Below are 19,026 nucleotides of genomic sequence, written 5' to 3' on the forward strand. Positions count from 1 at the left end.
ACTACAATAATGTCCATAAAAAAATTACCCAAATTTTTTTTTATATTTTTTATTTTAATTGTATACAAGTACAATAAAATATTTAAGATTAAATTATAAAAAGATATTTTTTTGATGAATTACTGAATGTTTATATAAAAAGATTGATAATATAATATATAAATATTTGGTAAACCTTTGTAAAATAAAGGTTAGAGTGATCATATTGATACCTATAGTTGCACTGAAAAAAGGAGCTAAAAAGTGTTTAATGTCTCTTGAACTTGTAAATTGCTATGATTGTTATAATATATCTTTAGAATAAAAATATAATATAATATATTTATGTACATATATTATTGGTATAGGATAATATAAGACATCAAGTGTTGAGTGGATTACTTATTAAGTGGATTGTTGAATATTAAACATTAATTTTAATTTCTAAACAATATTATGATATAAATAATATAAGTAGGTAGTTGTTTTTTGTTTTCCCAGATATTTCAATAATGAGAATTATAAACCTCCAAAAAAGTTGGGATTTGAAACATTTTTTAAACTACTTATTAAAACACCCTAAATAGTTTCATTTTTTTGGGATTGGATTTTTTTTATATAAAATTAAAAAAACATAGTTAACGATTTTATTTATATAATTTACCAAATATTTATTACAATACTTATGTATTGTGGATATATATATATATATATTTAAATACATTATTTTTTAAATCAAGCATATAATAAATTCAAAATGTTATTAAATATACATTTTTTATCGATGATGAATTTTTTATTAAGCTACCAGAAATAATTAAAATTTGCTCAAGAGTAAAAGAGTAAAGTACTAAAATTTTTAAATAATTAAATTGAATTGGTAGGTTGAAGTAATTCAAGTTGCAATTTTAGTATAATATATTAAACTCTAAAGTATAAATTAATACATATATAATATACATAAGGTAGTATAATATATGAGTTGGTTAACAACATACATAGGTTATATACTTTTATAAGCTTAAAACAAGAATATAATTATATATATAATATATATATATCTTAAGTTTTTGACACCAACAAATGCAAATGCTATTTAACATTAATTAACATATAAGTATAATGTTTTTATTTATATATTATGCAAAATATAACATTGTGTAAGGGAGTAAATTTTAAATAACTTTGTGAGTTAAATGCATTGCATTGCATAGCAGACAAACACATTTAAATACACTAAATAGCTTAAGTTTTTCTGAGATTGAATATATGTATGATAAGTTTAAAATACTTAATTATTACTTGATTATTAAAAATACAATATTATATATTTAAAAGTTTCCAAAATATTTACTACAATATTTATGTATTTTTATTGTTTATAAATATATAAATATATTATTTTTTGAAAGAGCAAACAAAAATTTGCTTAAGCTATTAAATATACATTTTTTTTTTATCAATAATGAGTTTTTTCTTGGTAATATACAATATGTGTATGATCAATAGTATATTAAATAGCTACCATGAGTATTGAGTATGTTAAATTTGTTTAAGAGTAAATTTATTATTTAAATATTTAAAAAATAATTAAAAGAGATGGTAGCTTCAAGGAATATTTAGTTGGTGTTTGTGTATAATTTTTTATAGCTCAAAGTGTTGATAAATACATTAATACATATTATTATTATATTAAATATTTAAGTACAATTCTACAGGATTTATATATGTTATAAATATAATTATATGTTATATATATATATATATATTAGAAAATATAATAATGTTTTTAGACATACTTCAACTATCTGATTTTCATATAATTTTTAGCTCTTGGTTACAAATTCTAAAATAAAAAAATGAATTGAAAGTTCAATTACATGTTTGTAATATATTCTAATTAGATTTAATAATTATATTTAATACTGTAATGATATTCATATTATTACGCCACACAACTTCATAACTTATTATCATCAATTACTTATTATTTTATTTTAAATAATTGTAATTTATACTTTTGAACATTATTGTTATAACTTTAACCAAAATGATAACATTAACTTTCATAGGTACTTACTCTAATCAAATTACATTACAATGTCTAAAATATTATTAACCTAACCTAACCTTAGAACGGAACAATAAGTCCAAAGATCAATACTATAAGTAGAACCCTCATTTTCCATCAACCAGCCTGTCCATACAGGTTTATATGTCTATACACCGTTTTATTCTAACAGTTACAACTGAATTTTAATAATTGATCTTATTTACTTAAAATATTGCAAACTACATCTTTACAACAGATTTAATTAATTTCATATACTTATAATAAATTCTCGTCTTGATTCTTTTTTGTCGTCTGATCATCGACACTTAAAAGGTTAGAAGTTATATTAATATGCATTAACACTTCAAGAGTTATAGGATTATCATTATTCAAAGTTAAATAAAACCCGTAGACTCAGGTGTGTAAAAAGAATAACTTATATTTATAGATCTGCATTCACAATCCCTGTTATGTACGCATTAGCTATTAGTATATAGTATAAGTCTCTTGTATTAAATATAAGAGTATATTATTGTAGTTTGTCGATAACGCTTAATGTGAAGGCGGCTCTGAGAATATTGTAGCTACGCGACATCCGCGAGCGAGCCGCAGGGCCAGTCGATCCAGCACTCTTAAAACTGTAAGGTGTCTCGACGACCATTAACTTATTGTACATTGAACTAAATGTTTCGACTCATTTTAAAATTATATTAGTATATAAATTCTTATAACTGTTTGTTGTACTTTCTCTAAAAAATTTGAACCTCACACTACCGAAAAACAACGTTCGAACGGAACAACCCGGTCGGGCACACCAACTGGTGGCAGCGGTGTCGCGGTCGTAATTTTTTTTTTGGAGAACAATCAACTTCAGAAGGATAACTGATATATCTTAATCTAATATATATCTATTCAAGGTAATTTTATATTTCTCTTTGCAAATATTAAAGCTACCTCATTCGCCGTAGGTATATCGTCATAAGGACTATACGAGGGATATAATATATATCACACTCGTAAAAGTTTCACGGGCGTTCAAGTTGTTAACAACCACACGCACCGTCTAGAGTGGGCACGTATTGTATTCGACTTCGTGTTCCACTCTTCACAACCCCATCGCAACCGCCGCGCCGTCGTTTTCACCGACGACGTCTTGCCGCCGCCGTATTGCTGCAGCCACAACAACCGTCCCGACGCATCGTGGGAGTCACAATCGTTAGACTGTTAGAGTATAATTCAGATGAATGCGATGCATTCATGGTTAATATTGTAAGTTTACTACGAAAATATTACACATATTTATCATATTATATATTTAAATATTTTACATTTTGTCGACTGATACGAGTATAAATTGTAATCATTATCACTATTAGTATAATCATTATTATTTTATTTTGATAATAGTGTTGATATAAAATTTTAAGATTGGTGATGACGTTACGATACAATTTTTCTAATAATTAATACAATATTATTACGTTAATTTTTATTTTTATTATTATTATTTAAATTTAATGCATGTCAGATAGGTCTACTGTCTAGTAACAGTAACGATAGTTCCGATAGTTTTGATTTAGACAAAGACTACGCCCTTCACGACCGGTTGATATAAATCTATTAGGACCGTCTAGACCTGTTACTAGATTACTGAGTCATCGCCAAAAAGAAAATTTAATACAAGATTGTAGAGAATCAGACAATTTTAATTCAGTAGTATCAGGAGATTTAGTATATAATATTCAAATTTTAGAAAGTAATAACACAATGGCACTACCTACTTCGACTACATTATCTCTGGAGACAGCTATTAAATTAATTCCACATTTCAATGAGGAGAATGTACAGGAAGTTTATCCATTCATAAATGCATGTTATTTTTTATTTTGTCATGAAAAATGTTGAGGAGTTCATATAACCGGTGCTCTTACAAGTTATAATAACTAAATTGGCAGGCAAAACATTTGCAATAACCCAACATAGGGACATTTCTACGTGGGAAATACTTAGGGATTATTTGGAAAGCACATTCTGTGCTACATGCACACCCGGATACCTTCAGTTAGAAATCACTACTGCTAAGTTTCAACAGGGTGAAACTATACAAGAGTAGAAAGACTATTACATGAGCTCTGTAACAAATCGTAATAATATACAGTCCTTAATAAACAATAAACGAATAGGTTAAAGAACATCGACACTCTCAGTCCCTTTATTTATGTTTATAGATAACTTACTTAATTCACCTTAAGTTAATATATAATAATATATTATATTACAAGGTAAAGCTTCATTTATTAGAATGTATACGCTTATTTTTGATTCATTACAATATCTTAAGGTTTAATTATTATTGTTTAATACTAAATTAATCTTTTAGGTTTATATTTTATACATTAATTTTATTATTTTCATATTAATTTATAATATATAGTATCCAAACTGTATTTTAAAGCAAACACTACTAAGTATTACAAAACAACCAACATAATAAACACACATAAATACATAATTTATACTTATTTTTTTTTTTGCACCAAATAAATAAAATAATTAGAATACTCGAAATAAAAGTATATAATATAATTTGTTTGTTCATAAATTATTAATAAAATACCATTATATTTTGTGGAATATTGTAAAAAACAAATTACGAATAGAATACAATTAATTTTTTATAATATACCTACAGTAAGAATACTATTATAATAATATGAAGGTTGAATTTATACACAAAACTAATATATTATTGACTATTAAAAATGAACATTTATTTAATTAAAAAAAAAAGCTAAGGTATAAACAATAATACCACAGGAATACAAAATACATATGTTAAAATATATTTGAAATTAGTTAAATTTAATAAAATATAAAATACATTATTATAGAAATGTTTACAATAGTGTTGAACTACATTTGAAACAAAAAAGGTTTTATAATAATTTGAAATTAGGTACCTTTAGGACTGTTAATATTAATAGGATAAAAAATGTTATTCTATCAACCAAGATTAAAATTATAAAATTATTTACAAATATAAAAAATAATTGAATAATGAATAGCATAAAAAATAGCTTAATGCTAGTATAAACATAACAACCTACATAAACAAAAAATAGACTTAAACCAAAGGGGGGAGAGTCATAAATAATATTAGTAATATACTTGCAAGTAGTGTGGTATTAAGTTCAATCTTTTTGACATATGCAACAACATTCCATCATTATCCATTATTATAGCTTGATATTAGTTATGTCATCTTGGCTGCTATTATTTTAATAAAAAAATAAAAATATAATTAATCTAAAACATCATACTGTAATTTAAGGTAAAGACTGAATGATTAAAAATCTATCAAACATATAATACAATCAATACTTTACAATAAATCTCAAAGTTCATGCATGCAAATAAGAAACAATAATTATAAGTGTATAATTTTTAATCAAATTTTCAACTTTAGCACTTAATTTACAGTGGTATATATATATTTATTATTTAATATCAAATTGTAATCTTAAATTAATAAAATTAAAATTGCTGTTGACATTTGTAATTTATAGTTTTAATTATATTTATATATTTGCTCAATAATTATTTCTGATAAATATATTACACATCAATAGGTTAACAATCATAGACAAATGAACTAATGTTTTATTATTTGGAAAAACCATAGTGTGGCTAGATCATTTTAATAAACTAAATTAAGAAAATATTTTTGCATATTATGTTGACCCTATCTTACTTTTATTTTTAATATTAGTAATTTGACCAATTAATTACTATCAAATTAAAAGGTAAGAATATTACCCAGGGTTTCAGGGTCTTTTTTTGTTGATGTTTTAATCTTGGAGCAGGTTATGTGTTTTAAAAAATGTATGTATAAGTAAGTCAGGGTTAACACATGTAGACACAACATTTTCTTAACTCTTAAGAACAAAATAACCATTAATAATATATATTGGATAAAAATTAAATATTTAAATGACTATTTTACAAATTAAAAAGGTAATACCTTGGTTGTGAAGAATTTGTTTGTTGATGTTTAGAAAAAGTGTTTCCAATTTGTGGACCAATAAATCGAATAATAAACTGAAATTTATATTAAAATTAATTATTAAACTATGCATGGTTGCATGGCATGTAAACTAAAATACGTTTAATACACGATTACTAAAATAATAATGCTTACTGGATTTTTACGTAACATACTACCATCATCCAGCATACTGATAATGAGATGTAGTGTAAGATAAGCGCACATCAATAAATAAATTGTACTATATCCTATAACTCCAATTATTAAAGTCAAATTGTAAGTGAAATTAGTGATTGTGTGATGGATTACAAAGTATATATTTATACTTATTATAATAGCAGACAAAATAATTGTTATTAAAGTATTTGCCCTGAAAATAAATAAACAGTTAAATTCCAAATGACTTACAAAGGTATTGTATTTTCATTTAAATTATACTAACAATCCATTGGTAAACTCTCCCATAATTCTAGGATTACTAGTGAATGCAATCACTGGAAGTGTAGCAAATGGTAGCTGTAAGCTCATTACTGCATTCAATAGGTCATTCATACCAGTCAAATCATTAATATTACTAAAAAATGCCACATAAAATGTGGGTGCTATAGCAACCAGCCGAGTAAACCCAACTCTTTTCCATCGGCTCCATTGAAGATTTAAAAACCCCTAAAATTTGTACTTAATGTTTATTATGAATATTCAATATTTATATATTAATTGACACTACATACTTCCATTACAAATTGGCCAGCATAACATCCAGTCATTGTACTACTTTGACCGGCAGCTAAAATACCAATTGCCCAAATGTACATAGCACCTATGCCAAATTGACAACCCAGGAATACTCCACCTTTGTATATATCAACTTCTATTAATGTGGTATCATTCTAATAAAATTGTTATTATTAATAAATTAATTAATAGTTCATACATATATTTTAATTATATTGATTAATGACTCACTGTGAAAATATCTGAATATGTATTATTGTTTTTGGTACAGATCTCCAACTTTATGGAAAAAATTAAATATTAATATTATTATTAAGAAATAAAAATAAAATATTCAACTTACCACATCACTATTTGTTTTATCGTATAATCCATGAGCAAAAATTGATACAATACATACGTTGATCACAAATGATACAAATAAAGCAATAGCAGATTCAATAAAAAAATAATAGTTGGCTTCTTGTAATTTGTGTTTTTTTGTTCTGTCAACTTCCCTAGTCTAAATAGTAAATACAAATTTTAGAATGATTATTTTTATTAATTTCTGCATTGTATTTGAAAAATAATCAAATTTAAAACAAATTTTATATTTAAAGATTTGATATAAACCAAGCAATATGTAAAAGATAGTATACAAATATACAAAATATCATCAACTTAATTTTTAAGAATTATTATTAAAGATTTATACCTTATACGACTAAATTTCCAAGTAATTTATTAATTTACCTAATTGGTCTGATACTAGAAGGCTTTACTTATTTTTTTAAGATTTAACTGTTTCTCAGTAAAATAGTTTTATTCATTTATTTTTTTATTTAAACATTAATTACATATTATGAGTGTACAAAATGGATAATTGAATGAATCCATATTAAATATGACATAAATAATTAGTGATTACCATTAATTTATTACCTTGACTAGGCCTGAATGTAAGTATAGATTATGTGGCATTATGATTGCTCCAATAATCCCGACAGCCTGAAGAAGAGCAGATTCTTGACAATTTGAACACCATGGAGTAACTAATCCTTTAGCCATATCTTTTATATTGGGTTGAACAATTGCAAACTAAAAAAAAAAAAAATAATTAAGTATTATAAATAAATTTAAGGTTAAAAATAATTATTAAAAATTAATTTGATGATATATTTAATACCTCATATCCAAATGACAATGCCATTATAAAAATGAATACACCAAACACTAGTTCCAATTTTCGAAGTCCATACTTGTCCAGCATCAAAAAAGATAAAGTATCAATGACAGTGATCAGCACTCCTATCCAAAGTGGTATCCTAAAATGTTATAATTTTTTCAGATTATTATACTGATTCCAAATTTTAGTAAAGACAAGAATTGTGTTGACTGCAGATTCAATACAGGAAATTTAAACAATTTGAAATTAATTCAAGAAATTTAACAAAACATAATTATTTTAAATTGAATACCTAATATTTCTTAAATTTAATAAAATATATTATAAATTATTGTTTATTATGTATTTATAATTTATATTATCTAATTTATTGTTAGTATACATTGTTTTTTTAACCATAACATCCCAGAGAGTAAAAACATTTATTTTGTGTATAGATTATTTGGAAATATTATAATGATAGAAATTAAGGTATACCCACATTTGGGTACATAAGTTTTATTACCGTCAATAACCACCTATATTAAAAGTAAAAGTAAAATATATAAATATATTATTTTATAATAATCAAAGTACTTAATAAGTAAAGTTTTTGAATAAACAACATTCGTATCTGTATCAATAATATGTTTTAACAATATTGTTAAAAAGTCTATATCACTATATTATATTATAAAACTAAAAATTGTATAATGACCACAGTTTTACTCAACTGTAAAACACATGCAATGAAGTGACTAGAGGAATTACTTTGCAGATTACTACATAATATTGTAAGACATAATCATAATATGATTATACTGTATTATAGTATTATAGAAGTATCAATTAAGTTAAACATATTTTTTTAGTTTTTAATATATATAATCTTAAGTATCCTATTAGTACCTTAGAATTAGAAAAAAATATACAAATAATTATTTAATACTTAAATGTATTCTATTTATTTTAAAAATATTCTATAGGTACAATGTTGAATGAATGAGATTAATAAATATTAATTCTACATTTAATAAATTTAATTATTGGGTAATTTACTATTTATAATCAGCATAGTTACATTTGAAAATTTGAAATGTGGTGTACATAAAGCCTGCTAGTTGTTTATCCTCTATCATTGTATAGTGTATACGTATACCATATTATGTTAAATGTTTTAATACAACATAACAATGTATAACTTTATAGGTTTAGAGCTTAAGAAAATACAGGTTAACTAATTGGAGACTTATTAGTTATTATTTAGTAGGTTTCCCATTGTTATAAAAGTACATTTTCTCATAAATAAAGTGTATGCTTACATTTTGTTACTCAGTAAATAAATTGCAATTGAAGTACCAATGACTTCTTGCATATCTGAACCAATGATAGCAACTTCCATCATCAGCCAAACAAATAGTCTTGGGGCTTTTCTGTACTGGTGATAACACATGTCAGCTAAATGAAGACCGGTAACAACACCTAAGCGAGCCGATAGTCGTTGCATTACCAAACCCAAAATGGTAGCACTCATTAACACCCATAATAACTATAATGAAATAAATTATATTTATAACTAAAAAATAATAATATTTAAAATAAATTCATAATGTGAACAAATACTAAAGGTATCTACTGTGTGATTTTATAATTATAATAAATATTATATTATACCTTGTACCTAGCAGTCGTTCCAGACTGTAAGTCTGATTCTATGTTACCTGGATCAAGGTAGGCAATACTCATTAAAAATCCAGGACCTGTAAATGCCCATAGTTTTCGAAAACTAAATCCTGCCTACAAAATAAAAAGCATTCATTGTACCTATATTCTTAGAAGGCATTATGTATGGTAATTTTATTTCAGTGACATACCATGCTTGATTCAGGGATATGAACTTTCTCTTCTTCATCAACTTTCCTCGACAGCCCTTTAGTTTCAATCGACGTGGGATGTGGATCACCCATTGTGGGCTACAAAAAATACCATATATATTATATTATATTAGTAAGTATAGGATGTCATTCTCACCACTAAACAATAATCGGCCATGATTATTTAATATTTTGTCATCATTTGGTGTTTACAAGTAGAAAAATTAAAATTGTAAATAAAAAACAACGTTAATACTCAGTTTCTAAACGAAACGCAGTAAAAGTAAACCGAACCCGAACGACCAAACAATAGACTGGTTAAAAAACGTTTTAAAAGATATTTTTTTAACGATCGACACCGGAGAGGGGACAAATTATATAAAAATAAGGACCGATTATAATTTACTATAATGATTCCAATCCAACAATTATATCGACGAACTGTGACAGATAAGATGGTAAATAAATAATAAGAAGGAAATCGATATACAAATATATTTACTTTTACAAATTAAATTCACTTTATTGCCGGCATTCGGTGCCATTCACTACCACCGCACAATTAATGTAATATCGTACGCACCGTCGCAAGAAGTATGGCTTTGGCGCAGGTACCTAATGCCTTCCGTACACTCAAAACGTGTACGCACGTTCGTCGTGATTTTTTTTTTTTGAATTTATATTGTACCTTACAGTATGCGCGCGCACCTAACACTTGTATGCGACCTTAAGCCTATACAATTCCATTGAAATCGTGACCGTTATGTGTAGGTACGTGTTCCCTGCAGGGCCCTTGTCGAATAGAAATTAAATTATCCTCTGGAGCAGGTAGTGAAGTGTCCGAGTGTATTATAAATTAAATAAATTATAGTACACGGTGGACAAGATCGTGAAACTGGATATTAAATAATAATTATTATTATTATTGAAATTATTAATTTTGATTACTAAAAAAGTGTTTTACGTCATTACTTGTAGGTAGGTAATGGGTAATCTTTCTAATGGATATTAATATATTATTATGATATTATTATTACGGTTATAATATAGATACCTCCTAATCATTAATCTTTACAAATTAGACATGGCTTAACTATACATGTCTATATCGTGTTTATTACTTTTTAATCTATGGGTGTACGTCCGTATGACAAGTCGCATGTGGTAATAATTAGCGATAGAGTTTTTTTCTTCGTCATACATTCTTATCGTTTCGCGTTCCAATGTTTTAACTTTTCATAATTTTTTTCAATTTGCTATAAAATACTTAAATAAATATTATTTTAATCATATTTCGTATTATATTTATTCATAATAAAGTGTCATCATTGCGGGTGACTTCTTCGCTTAAATTTTGTATTTTCATGTTATCTGTTTTGTTCATATCATTATATCCTCATTATGACTACTGATATAAATTGATTCTTTTGTCTCAAAATAAAAAAATATATTCTATTCACAAATATAAACAATGTATAATATATTATATTATCTGTGATTATATTCTACTTAAATTTTATTTTTTTACGTGTAATAGTGGCATAGTACTCTGCAGAATGCGTTATCATTATTCACCATATTTTAATGATTATTTATTTATTGTTCATATTTTAAAATGGTACCTAGGTACCCCTAGGTACCTCAGTACCTGTAGGCTGTAATTGTCTTACATGAATAATGAGTACTTAATCATCAATTGGTACCGGCGTACTGCGTATCTATTATCGCGAATAGCTAATATTAATTTATTAAAATGTTCGAGACTCGAGTCACATAACCACCTAGGTATTGAATTGAATAGTATAATATAGATCTAATATTGGATAAGATTTTAATGTGTATTCATAGGTTTAATAAATTATTGAGATCACAGTTTATATTTTGGAAAGGGTTAAGTCCTTCAAGATGATACCACTTATTAGCTGTTGTCTCCGTATCATATACAACCGTGCAATATGGTACATTTTCGTTTAGTAAAACTAATCATGTGTTGTTAGCTTTAATATTACAGTGAATTGATCTTAATAAAACTTAAAGTTAAGACATTTATCTATGTTTATACTTTGCATTCTTTTTTATAGGTATTTTAGTTTTTAAGCAAGTTTTAAGCATTTTGAAATTTAATTTTTTTACACAATAACTAATAACTTACTTAGTAAGTTATATTCCACATATACTAGCACAGATAGTGTTCTTAGCTTTATGTTTGATAATAGGTCATTTCACTATATTAATTAAAACTAAAAACACAACATTGATTTCTACGTTGTGCGCATTGCGCATAAAAATATAAAGATGAATCATTATTTTTTTTTTAATTCATCGATGCATTATTTCTATTCTAATAATAAATAAATAAAACATTTCGATTTTCGATAATAATTTTATGTTTTTACATGATAGGTATTATACACGGCTATAGATACTATAGTATCTATAGCCGTGGTATTATACAAAAATAAATAATACGTATGCAATGTACCTACACAGCGTCCATTGTAAATCTTAGTTATGCTTATGTGAACCTTATTATAACCTATTATTATATAACATTATATACGTTATATACCTAATATACTAACAACCATGATTTAAGATAGTACTAAATATAATATAAATCGTGCTAATAATCAGGGGCGGCTCGTCAGGGGAGACTTTGAGACTGAATCTCCCCCTTAAAAAACCCAGTTACTTGTAAATAATAATTAATTAAAATAATAATGCATAAAAATATTTTTATTCGAATTGAAAATATAATATTATATAATTTATATCGTTTTCTTTGTTTATTATTATAAATTGAAAGCAACCAAGTCTAAAACCTTTAAATAGTTATTTTAATAGAAATGCTATTTTAGTTTTATCGATGACGGTGGTCGGTGACGGTCGCCGTTACAGTGAAACTGCCGCCCGACAGTCTCAATCATAACATGTAAAATGGTACGGCCGGTTTGATGGAGGGCCGGAGGGGGCAGGGAGAATAAGCTGCTTATTATAGACTCTATTGAGACTGGGTTCACGACAATAATTGCAGTACCGCGCGCCGTTCTTAGTCGCTGTCATAATTTAATGCATTTTTATGGTTTAATAACTATAACACGTTTACTACAGGGTTTTATACTATCTTCTATTTGATATTTGTTATATTTCTAATTATTTTAAAAATGCAAAAAGACAATATAATAGACATATTATTAACTAGTGGTTTTAATACTTTAACTTAAGAACAAAAAAATCAAATTAAACTTAAAAATATTAACTAAATATGTAATACTATAATATTATTAGATTTTCAATAACAGGGTTTTTCTTGTTCGTTGTTGTACGTAGTTTATGTTAAATAATTTTAAATCTCCCCAGAATATTAACTCACGAGCCGCTACTGCTAATAATTAACATTAGAATACTAATAATATTATAAATTATAATTTATAATACATAGATAGGTATATTATATACATATTATTGATAGGACCATGGATGGTGGGAAGGAATGACGCAAAGGAGTGCGGAGTTTTTTTACTATTTGTTCAATCATTCCAAAGAATGCTTAGACAGCTTTTAATCTAAGAGACTTTGATCACTAACTAACTATTTAAATGTTTATGTGAAAATATTTATATAATTGAATAAATAGGAATCAAACGATAAAATAAACATAATTAACTAAAGCAATAGGCAAATATGTCTATTATTATACTTCGATTTAGAATTCAATATTAGTATAACTTTCTAATAAAATAAATACGTACGTTATAATATTCAGAATATCCGAAAGTTACAACTAGATACCAATTATCCAAAAAAAGTATTAATTTATGTAAAATAACAAATATTCATAACATTGGAAGAATATATTATTTTAACTACTTAATGGTACTTAATTAAAAAAATATTCCTTAATACTTGGTAGAAACTAGTAAGTACTATCTATTATATATATACTTAGTCTTAAATAGATTGGTATTTAAATTAAACAATTTCAAAGGTTAGGATTATTTTATTTATTATTATTATTTATTTTTCAAGAGTTAAAATTTTATCAAATTATATTCATACAATAACTGAATATTATTAGGTATAAAAAATATTTTATTTAGATCAAATATATAATTTTGAGCTTTATTGATTTACTTACTATACCTACAATTAATTTAATACCTAGTACATTTAGAATTCTGCACATATTTATTCTTGATAGTTTGTTTGAGTGTTGACAAGTTGATTTATGAATAACGTTGATTGCAATTATTATTGTTCAATTTCTAATTCAATAGGTAGGTATTTAAAATAATCGTGTAGCAATAACTGACACGGAAATGAACAAAACTACACGAGTAGTAGATTATTTAGTGATTCGTTGTACCTAACTGTTTTGTTATAACTGATAATGATAAAATATATTTGTAATATTGTATTTCTTTCTAGATAAAAGTTATAGAGTTTTAAGTATTTAATGTCTAAATGAGTAGAATAGTGGACAAATATTTTATGGAATTCTCTTGTTAGTCTTGTCCCATTCTTCTAGTCGCTATGCTCATACAGTCATACGTTTAAGTTTCAATTAAATAATTTACTGTATACTCATTTAGTCATTTATAACTCGATTTTTATATGTTATATCGAAATTCTTAAAAAAATATTTTGTCAAAATTTTTGCCGTTTAAAAAATTAAAATAGTTATGTAACAAAAATTGTAGAAACATATTATATTTTATTTGAAAATCATTGTTTTGTTATGATTTAAAATAAAAAATAATACCTTAAAAAACATTAATACTGTTGGAGATAATAAATGTTTAAAATAAAATAATAAATAACCATTATTATTAATAACAATGATAATATAAATTATGAAAAGAAACATCTTGTATAATATTGTTTATTTTTACTAATTAGGTACTAATTCATTATAATATTATTGTCAAGTTTTCACAATTTTTTAAGATATTATTATTTTATTTGTTGAATACATGGGATGAGTACGTGTTTGCCGCAGAGTGCCACACTACATTAGTGGCATTACCAGACAATAGACTTAAAACTACGTAAAAAAATTATAATATTTGACTAACTTGGTCTGTCGATACGATCGACGCAACGGTGCGGCGGTGCGGGTCGCCTGTCATCATAATACACGCGCCTATCGTTATCGATAACGAAAAAATACAATAGAATATAAATAGAATAATACCAAACAACGTAGTGCTTAATTTTGACTTGCGGTACTGCTGCTCGTTATTTCAATTTTTTTTTATCTAGAATCGATTTACTGGTATACACGCGTCTGTCTCGTCTTAATTACCGCACAGTAATAAATTATACATTTATACGAGCGAACGAACCTGTATAAAAAATATTTCAGAGAAATTGACTTAATTTTATAAAATATATAAATTTATTAAAGTTGTGACGGCGACGCCCGACAACACGGTGGTCGGTTTTTGTCGTATAGACGTATAGTTGTCGCTATTATAATAATATTGGATATTATTAATTATTGCTGTCCGATAAATACGTTTAGTAATTAGTTTATACATCATGTAGATACTTAAAAACATAGGTACAAACTACAAAGTACCTAATAGATAATAAAAAGTATTTTCATTCAGTACTACATAGAAATATGAAGGAAAATGTAGTATTTACGGTTTACACGGGTAAGTCGATAAAAAAAATAATTTTACTTAACCGACTACATGTTGTGTACATCAAACGTAAAAGAATATAGGAAATATGCGCTAATAGGGTACATAGGTACTGTAACACATTCGCGGGATGGGATAACGATACTCAACAAGAGACTAGAGAGTGTAAGTAGTTAAAAATTAAAATGGATTTTCCATGTAGAGGATCATTAGTCGTTACTTTAGCCATTACAGTATGATGTTATAATAAACCAGAAAATAATTGATTTTTAATAATTTAATTAGGTACTAAATTTGGTTTTAGTCTTAAGCAGTAAGCACCCACTAAAAATAATTACAATCCTGTCATTTTTTCTTGGTTTTATCATTTACTATTTTGTTTTACATTAAATAAAATATTATAAATTAATAATTATATTACATTATATTTAATAGAATACTATTGTCTATTATAATATTATTTATTGAAGAAATTTATGAAAGTTTATTTGTTCAGCTAAAAAATGTGATTAGTTACGTGAATATTTGGAGGTATTTATCATTATCATTCAACAAATAACACATGTTTGTAATTACTAATTAATAAATAATAATTAGTACTCCTAATTGAATACAGACTGATATTAATACTAAACTAAAAACTAAAATACTAAACTCATTAATATATCACTTAGTAGGTATGAAACTGTATTTAATTCAATAAACTTAAATAAATTGTCAATTAACGATTTTATCCATTAATCGTCTTCAATTTTCTCTTTCGAGTATTCGAGTAGTGCACCTAGCACTATATCTCTAAATCATAGACATTACAATATATTTAAATATATCTTTAATATAAAATTAAGAATTTGACGATATGGAAACATCGGATAGATAAAAAACTATTAATTATTATTATTATTATAATACAGGCAGTTTATTATTCTAGGATCGGCACAACCATGAACTAAGATAGGTATTATCTATACTATACTATTTTAGTTCATGTATAGTATATTATATTATATATATTGAAAACAGTGTTTCCGGCGAAGTTGCCGAAGTTGTTGTGGTTGTCAAGTGCGGGAGTGTGCCGTGAACCAAAAAAGGTTGAGAACCACTGGTCTAATGTTTACTTAAATCAAAGTTTAGATAACTGGAGATGTAAACTAACATTTTTCTCTGGAAAATCCCTGTACCAGTATAATACTTATTTTAATTTAAAGTATATCACCTAATGTCACATATTATGTGTATCCATTAGATGAAAAAAAATTGCAAAATGTTCAAGTTACCCCCCCCCTCCCTGAATCGTTGTCACTACTTTAAAAAATCATAAGAAAATTTTTAGATAAATTGATAAACTAACCCGTGTCACAAAAGCTATAAAGTTTTAATAATAAAAAATGTTTAAAATCGTTAGTTTTTGAATATAATTAATCATAACTCTTAAAAGAATGATTTTACAGAAAAATCGTAAATAAATAAATGAATCAATTTAAATTGCACATTATTATTATTATTATTGCAGTTTTATTCTTGTATACATTTTTAAATAGATGTTTAATTTTTGAAAATATATGAGTGTAAATAAATTTTAAACTTCGTTACCCAGGTATTAGTATACAGAGTATACTTAGTACTTATAGGTACCCGACACCCGTATTTTGCAATTGTTACATGAAGATTATTTCCATGACTCATTGTAACATTTCACTCCTATACCTACAACAAGTAATATAAGTACCTATTATAATAATATAAATTAGGTATAAGATAAGTATTAATATTATCTTTTATATTGATTGATGCGATGTGTTGCACAATTAAACCATGTAGGTAAGTGTTTTAGTAATTTAATCATAATAATATTTGTATGGATATAGTTTTAAAGATCACAATCAATACAAATTTCGGATAAGTCGACAGGAACTTAACAACAATTTTTAAAAAAAAGCCTTAAAATTTACGTATGAATAAAAAAATTTGTGGAAGTCGTATACAAAAATATACCTACTCAGACCGCAATTTACGTCTTACGCGTTATATATATATAATATATATACATATATTACAACATAAAGGTATTTAGTATTAAAATTGGATAAGAAAATTCGAGATATCGAAATCATTAATTGTTATTGTTATTTGAAGGGGAATCTTATTTATTTGAGTTATCGAGAATTTCGAGTTATCAATGTTTAAGTTACCGAGAGTCAACTCGAATAAAATAAAAAATATATTTTAATACTTTTAAGCCGCATCCCACGACTGGTGTACTTGGCCAATATTTGGTGCTAGTGGTATTTTTTGGAAAAACTTAATTGTTATTTTTATTTATTAGTGCAATATTACCTATGCATTGTAACACAATTCCAATGTATTCTGATATTATAATGAATCACAATTCACAATACAAAGATATTTTTCATAATATTGTTACTTACCTAAATCGGTAAAAGTATTTTATAGATTTTAATTATTCTACTATTTATACATATTGAATCTTTATATGTTGTAATGTTCGTCTGAAAAACCCTGAAAAGAAATTTTTTTAAAACTAATTAATTTTTATACAAATAAGTTCTATTTTAGAGTAGTAGTTTTGTAGTGAAATTATCATTATATAAGTAGGTATTATCATTAAATAGGCTCTCTATAGGCAAGGTTTATAGATTATTATTTAATCTATAAACCTTGCTCTATAGGTAGGTATGTTTCTATACTTACTTAACCAATATGATAAAACTTAACCAAAAATAACGAACCATAGATTTGGAACTAATTTTTTTTTTTTTTTGTTTGTTTTTAATATACTGATAATATTTTATTTCATAACTCCTAAACTCCCAATAGTCTACTATAAATAGAAGTACTAAAGTAACTTAGTGTAACATATTTTAGTTAATTTGACTTAGTAATTTTAGTTTTTTAGAAGAATATAGATTGTAGGTATTGTTAATTTGTTAGTTGTTATTATTGGAGACTGGCTGACTTAAGTTAAAAGAAAATTCATTATGTTTAATTCTTAAAAAATAGAAACTAAAATATAATATTATGTTAATTAGTTATACTTTTAAAAGTTAATCATACATTGTTATTTTATCATTCATGTTTAGTTATGATAATATAAAAATTACATTATCCCCAATAATTTTATTAAAAAATTGTCTAGAACAATGATACCAGATAAAAAAAACATATTAACTTAAGTCACCTTTTTTTCATACTGTATAGTAGCTCTGAAATATGCACTTCTTTTATTATGGTCTCGAACTCTGTCTAAAATACATTTGTTTAACCTCTAGTACTAACTTCTAAGGTACTGCAGATATTTTAAATGTATACCTAATTATTATATTTATACACAAAGAAATTTTTAATGAAATCGCAACAAATATTTTTGACTGTCCTGCATTATTCATTGTGTTTTTAGATACCTAAATAATCAAGTTATCCACACTGTATTACAGTTTAAATATTGTACATAAAAAATAAAATATTTAATTTATTGGTTGTATATAGTACTAGGTTATTGTGTCTGGTGGGAGCCTAGTAGCAAAATT

The 19,026-nt window shown here is 25.4% G+C and overlaps 1 protein-coding gene across 2 annotated transcripts; it reads right to left on the reverse strand.

The window, feature by feature from the left end:
- Window positions 1-4,943: 4,943 nt before the first annotated feature.
- LOC114132469 (protein Malvolio-like) lies at window positions 4,944-10,817 on the reverse strand. Of its 2 annotated transcripts, none has more exons than XM_027997932.2 (13): window positions 9,988-10,817; window positions 9,831-9,929; window positions 9,631-9,753; window positions 9,279-9,505; window positions 7,978-8,116; window positions 7,734-7,889; window positions 7,156-7,314; window positions 7,044-7,091; window positions 6,809-6,967; window positions 6,520-6,743; window positions 6,231-6,447; window positions 6,054-6,130; window positions 4,944-5,302 (listed from the first exon to the last, which is right to left on the reverse strand). In XM_027997932.2, exons 1-13 carry the CDS (start codon window positions 10,006-10,008, stop codon window positions 5,269-5,271), a joined length of 1,683 nt encoding a protein of 560 aa, XP_027853733.2. In that variant the 5' UTR covers window positions 10,009-10,817; the 3' UTR covers window positions 4,944-5,268. The 2 variants fall into 2 exon arrangements, with proteins under 2 accessions (XP_027853733.2, XP_050062509.1); XM_050206552.1 differs by having other exon boundaries at window positions 10,333-10,816.
- Window positions 10,818-19,026: the final 8,209 nt, after the last annotated feature.

Source organism: Aphis gossypii, chromosome X (genome assembly GCF_020184175.1).
Source record: "Aphis gossypii isolate Hap1 chromosome X, ASM2018417v2, whole genome shotgun sequence".
Taxonomy (NCBI): Eukaryota; Metazoa; Arthropoda; class Insecta; order Hemiptera; family Aphididae; genus Aphis; species Aphis gossypii.

Excerpts from the sequence above, each read along its gene's own strand:
- LOC114132469 (XM_027997932.2), bottom strand. The coding sequence starts at position 10,008 with ATGGCCGATTATTGTTTAGTG. Across the intron at positions 9,930-9,987 it reads TGGCCGATTATTGTTTAGTG|CCCACAATGGGTGATCCACA; the intron begins GTGAGAATGACA and ends TATTTTTTGTAG. Across the intron at positions 9,506-9,630 it reads GAACGACTGCTAGGTACAAG|TTATTATGGGTGTTAATGAG; the intron begins GTATAATATAAT and ends ATTTCATTATAG.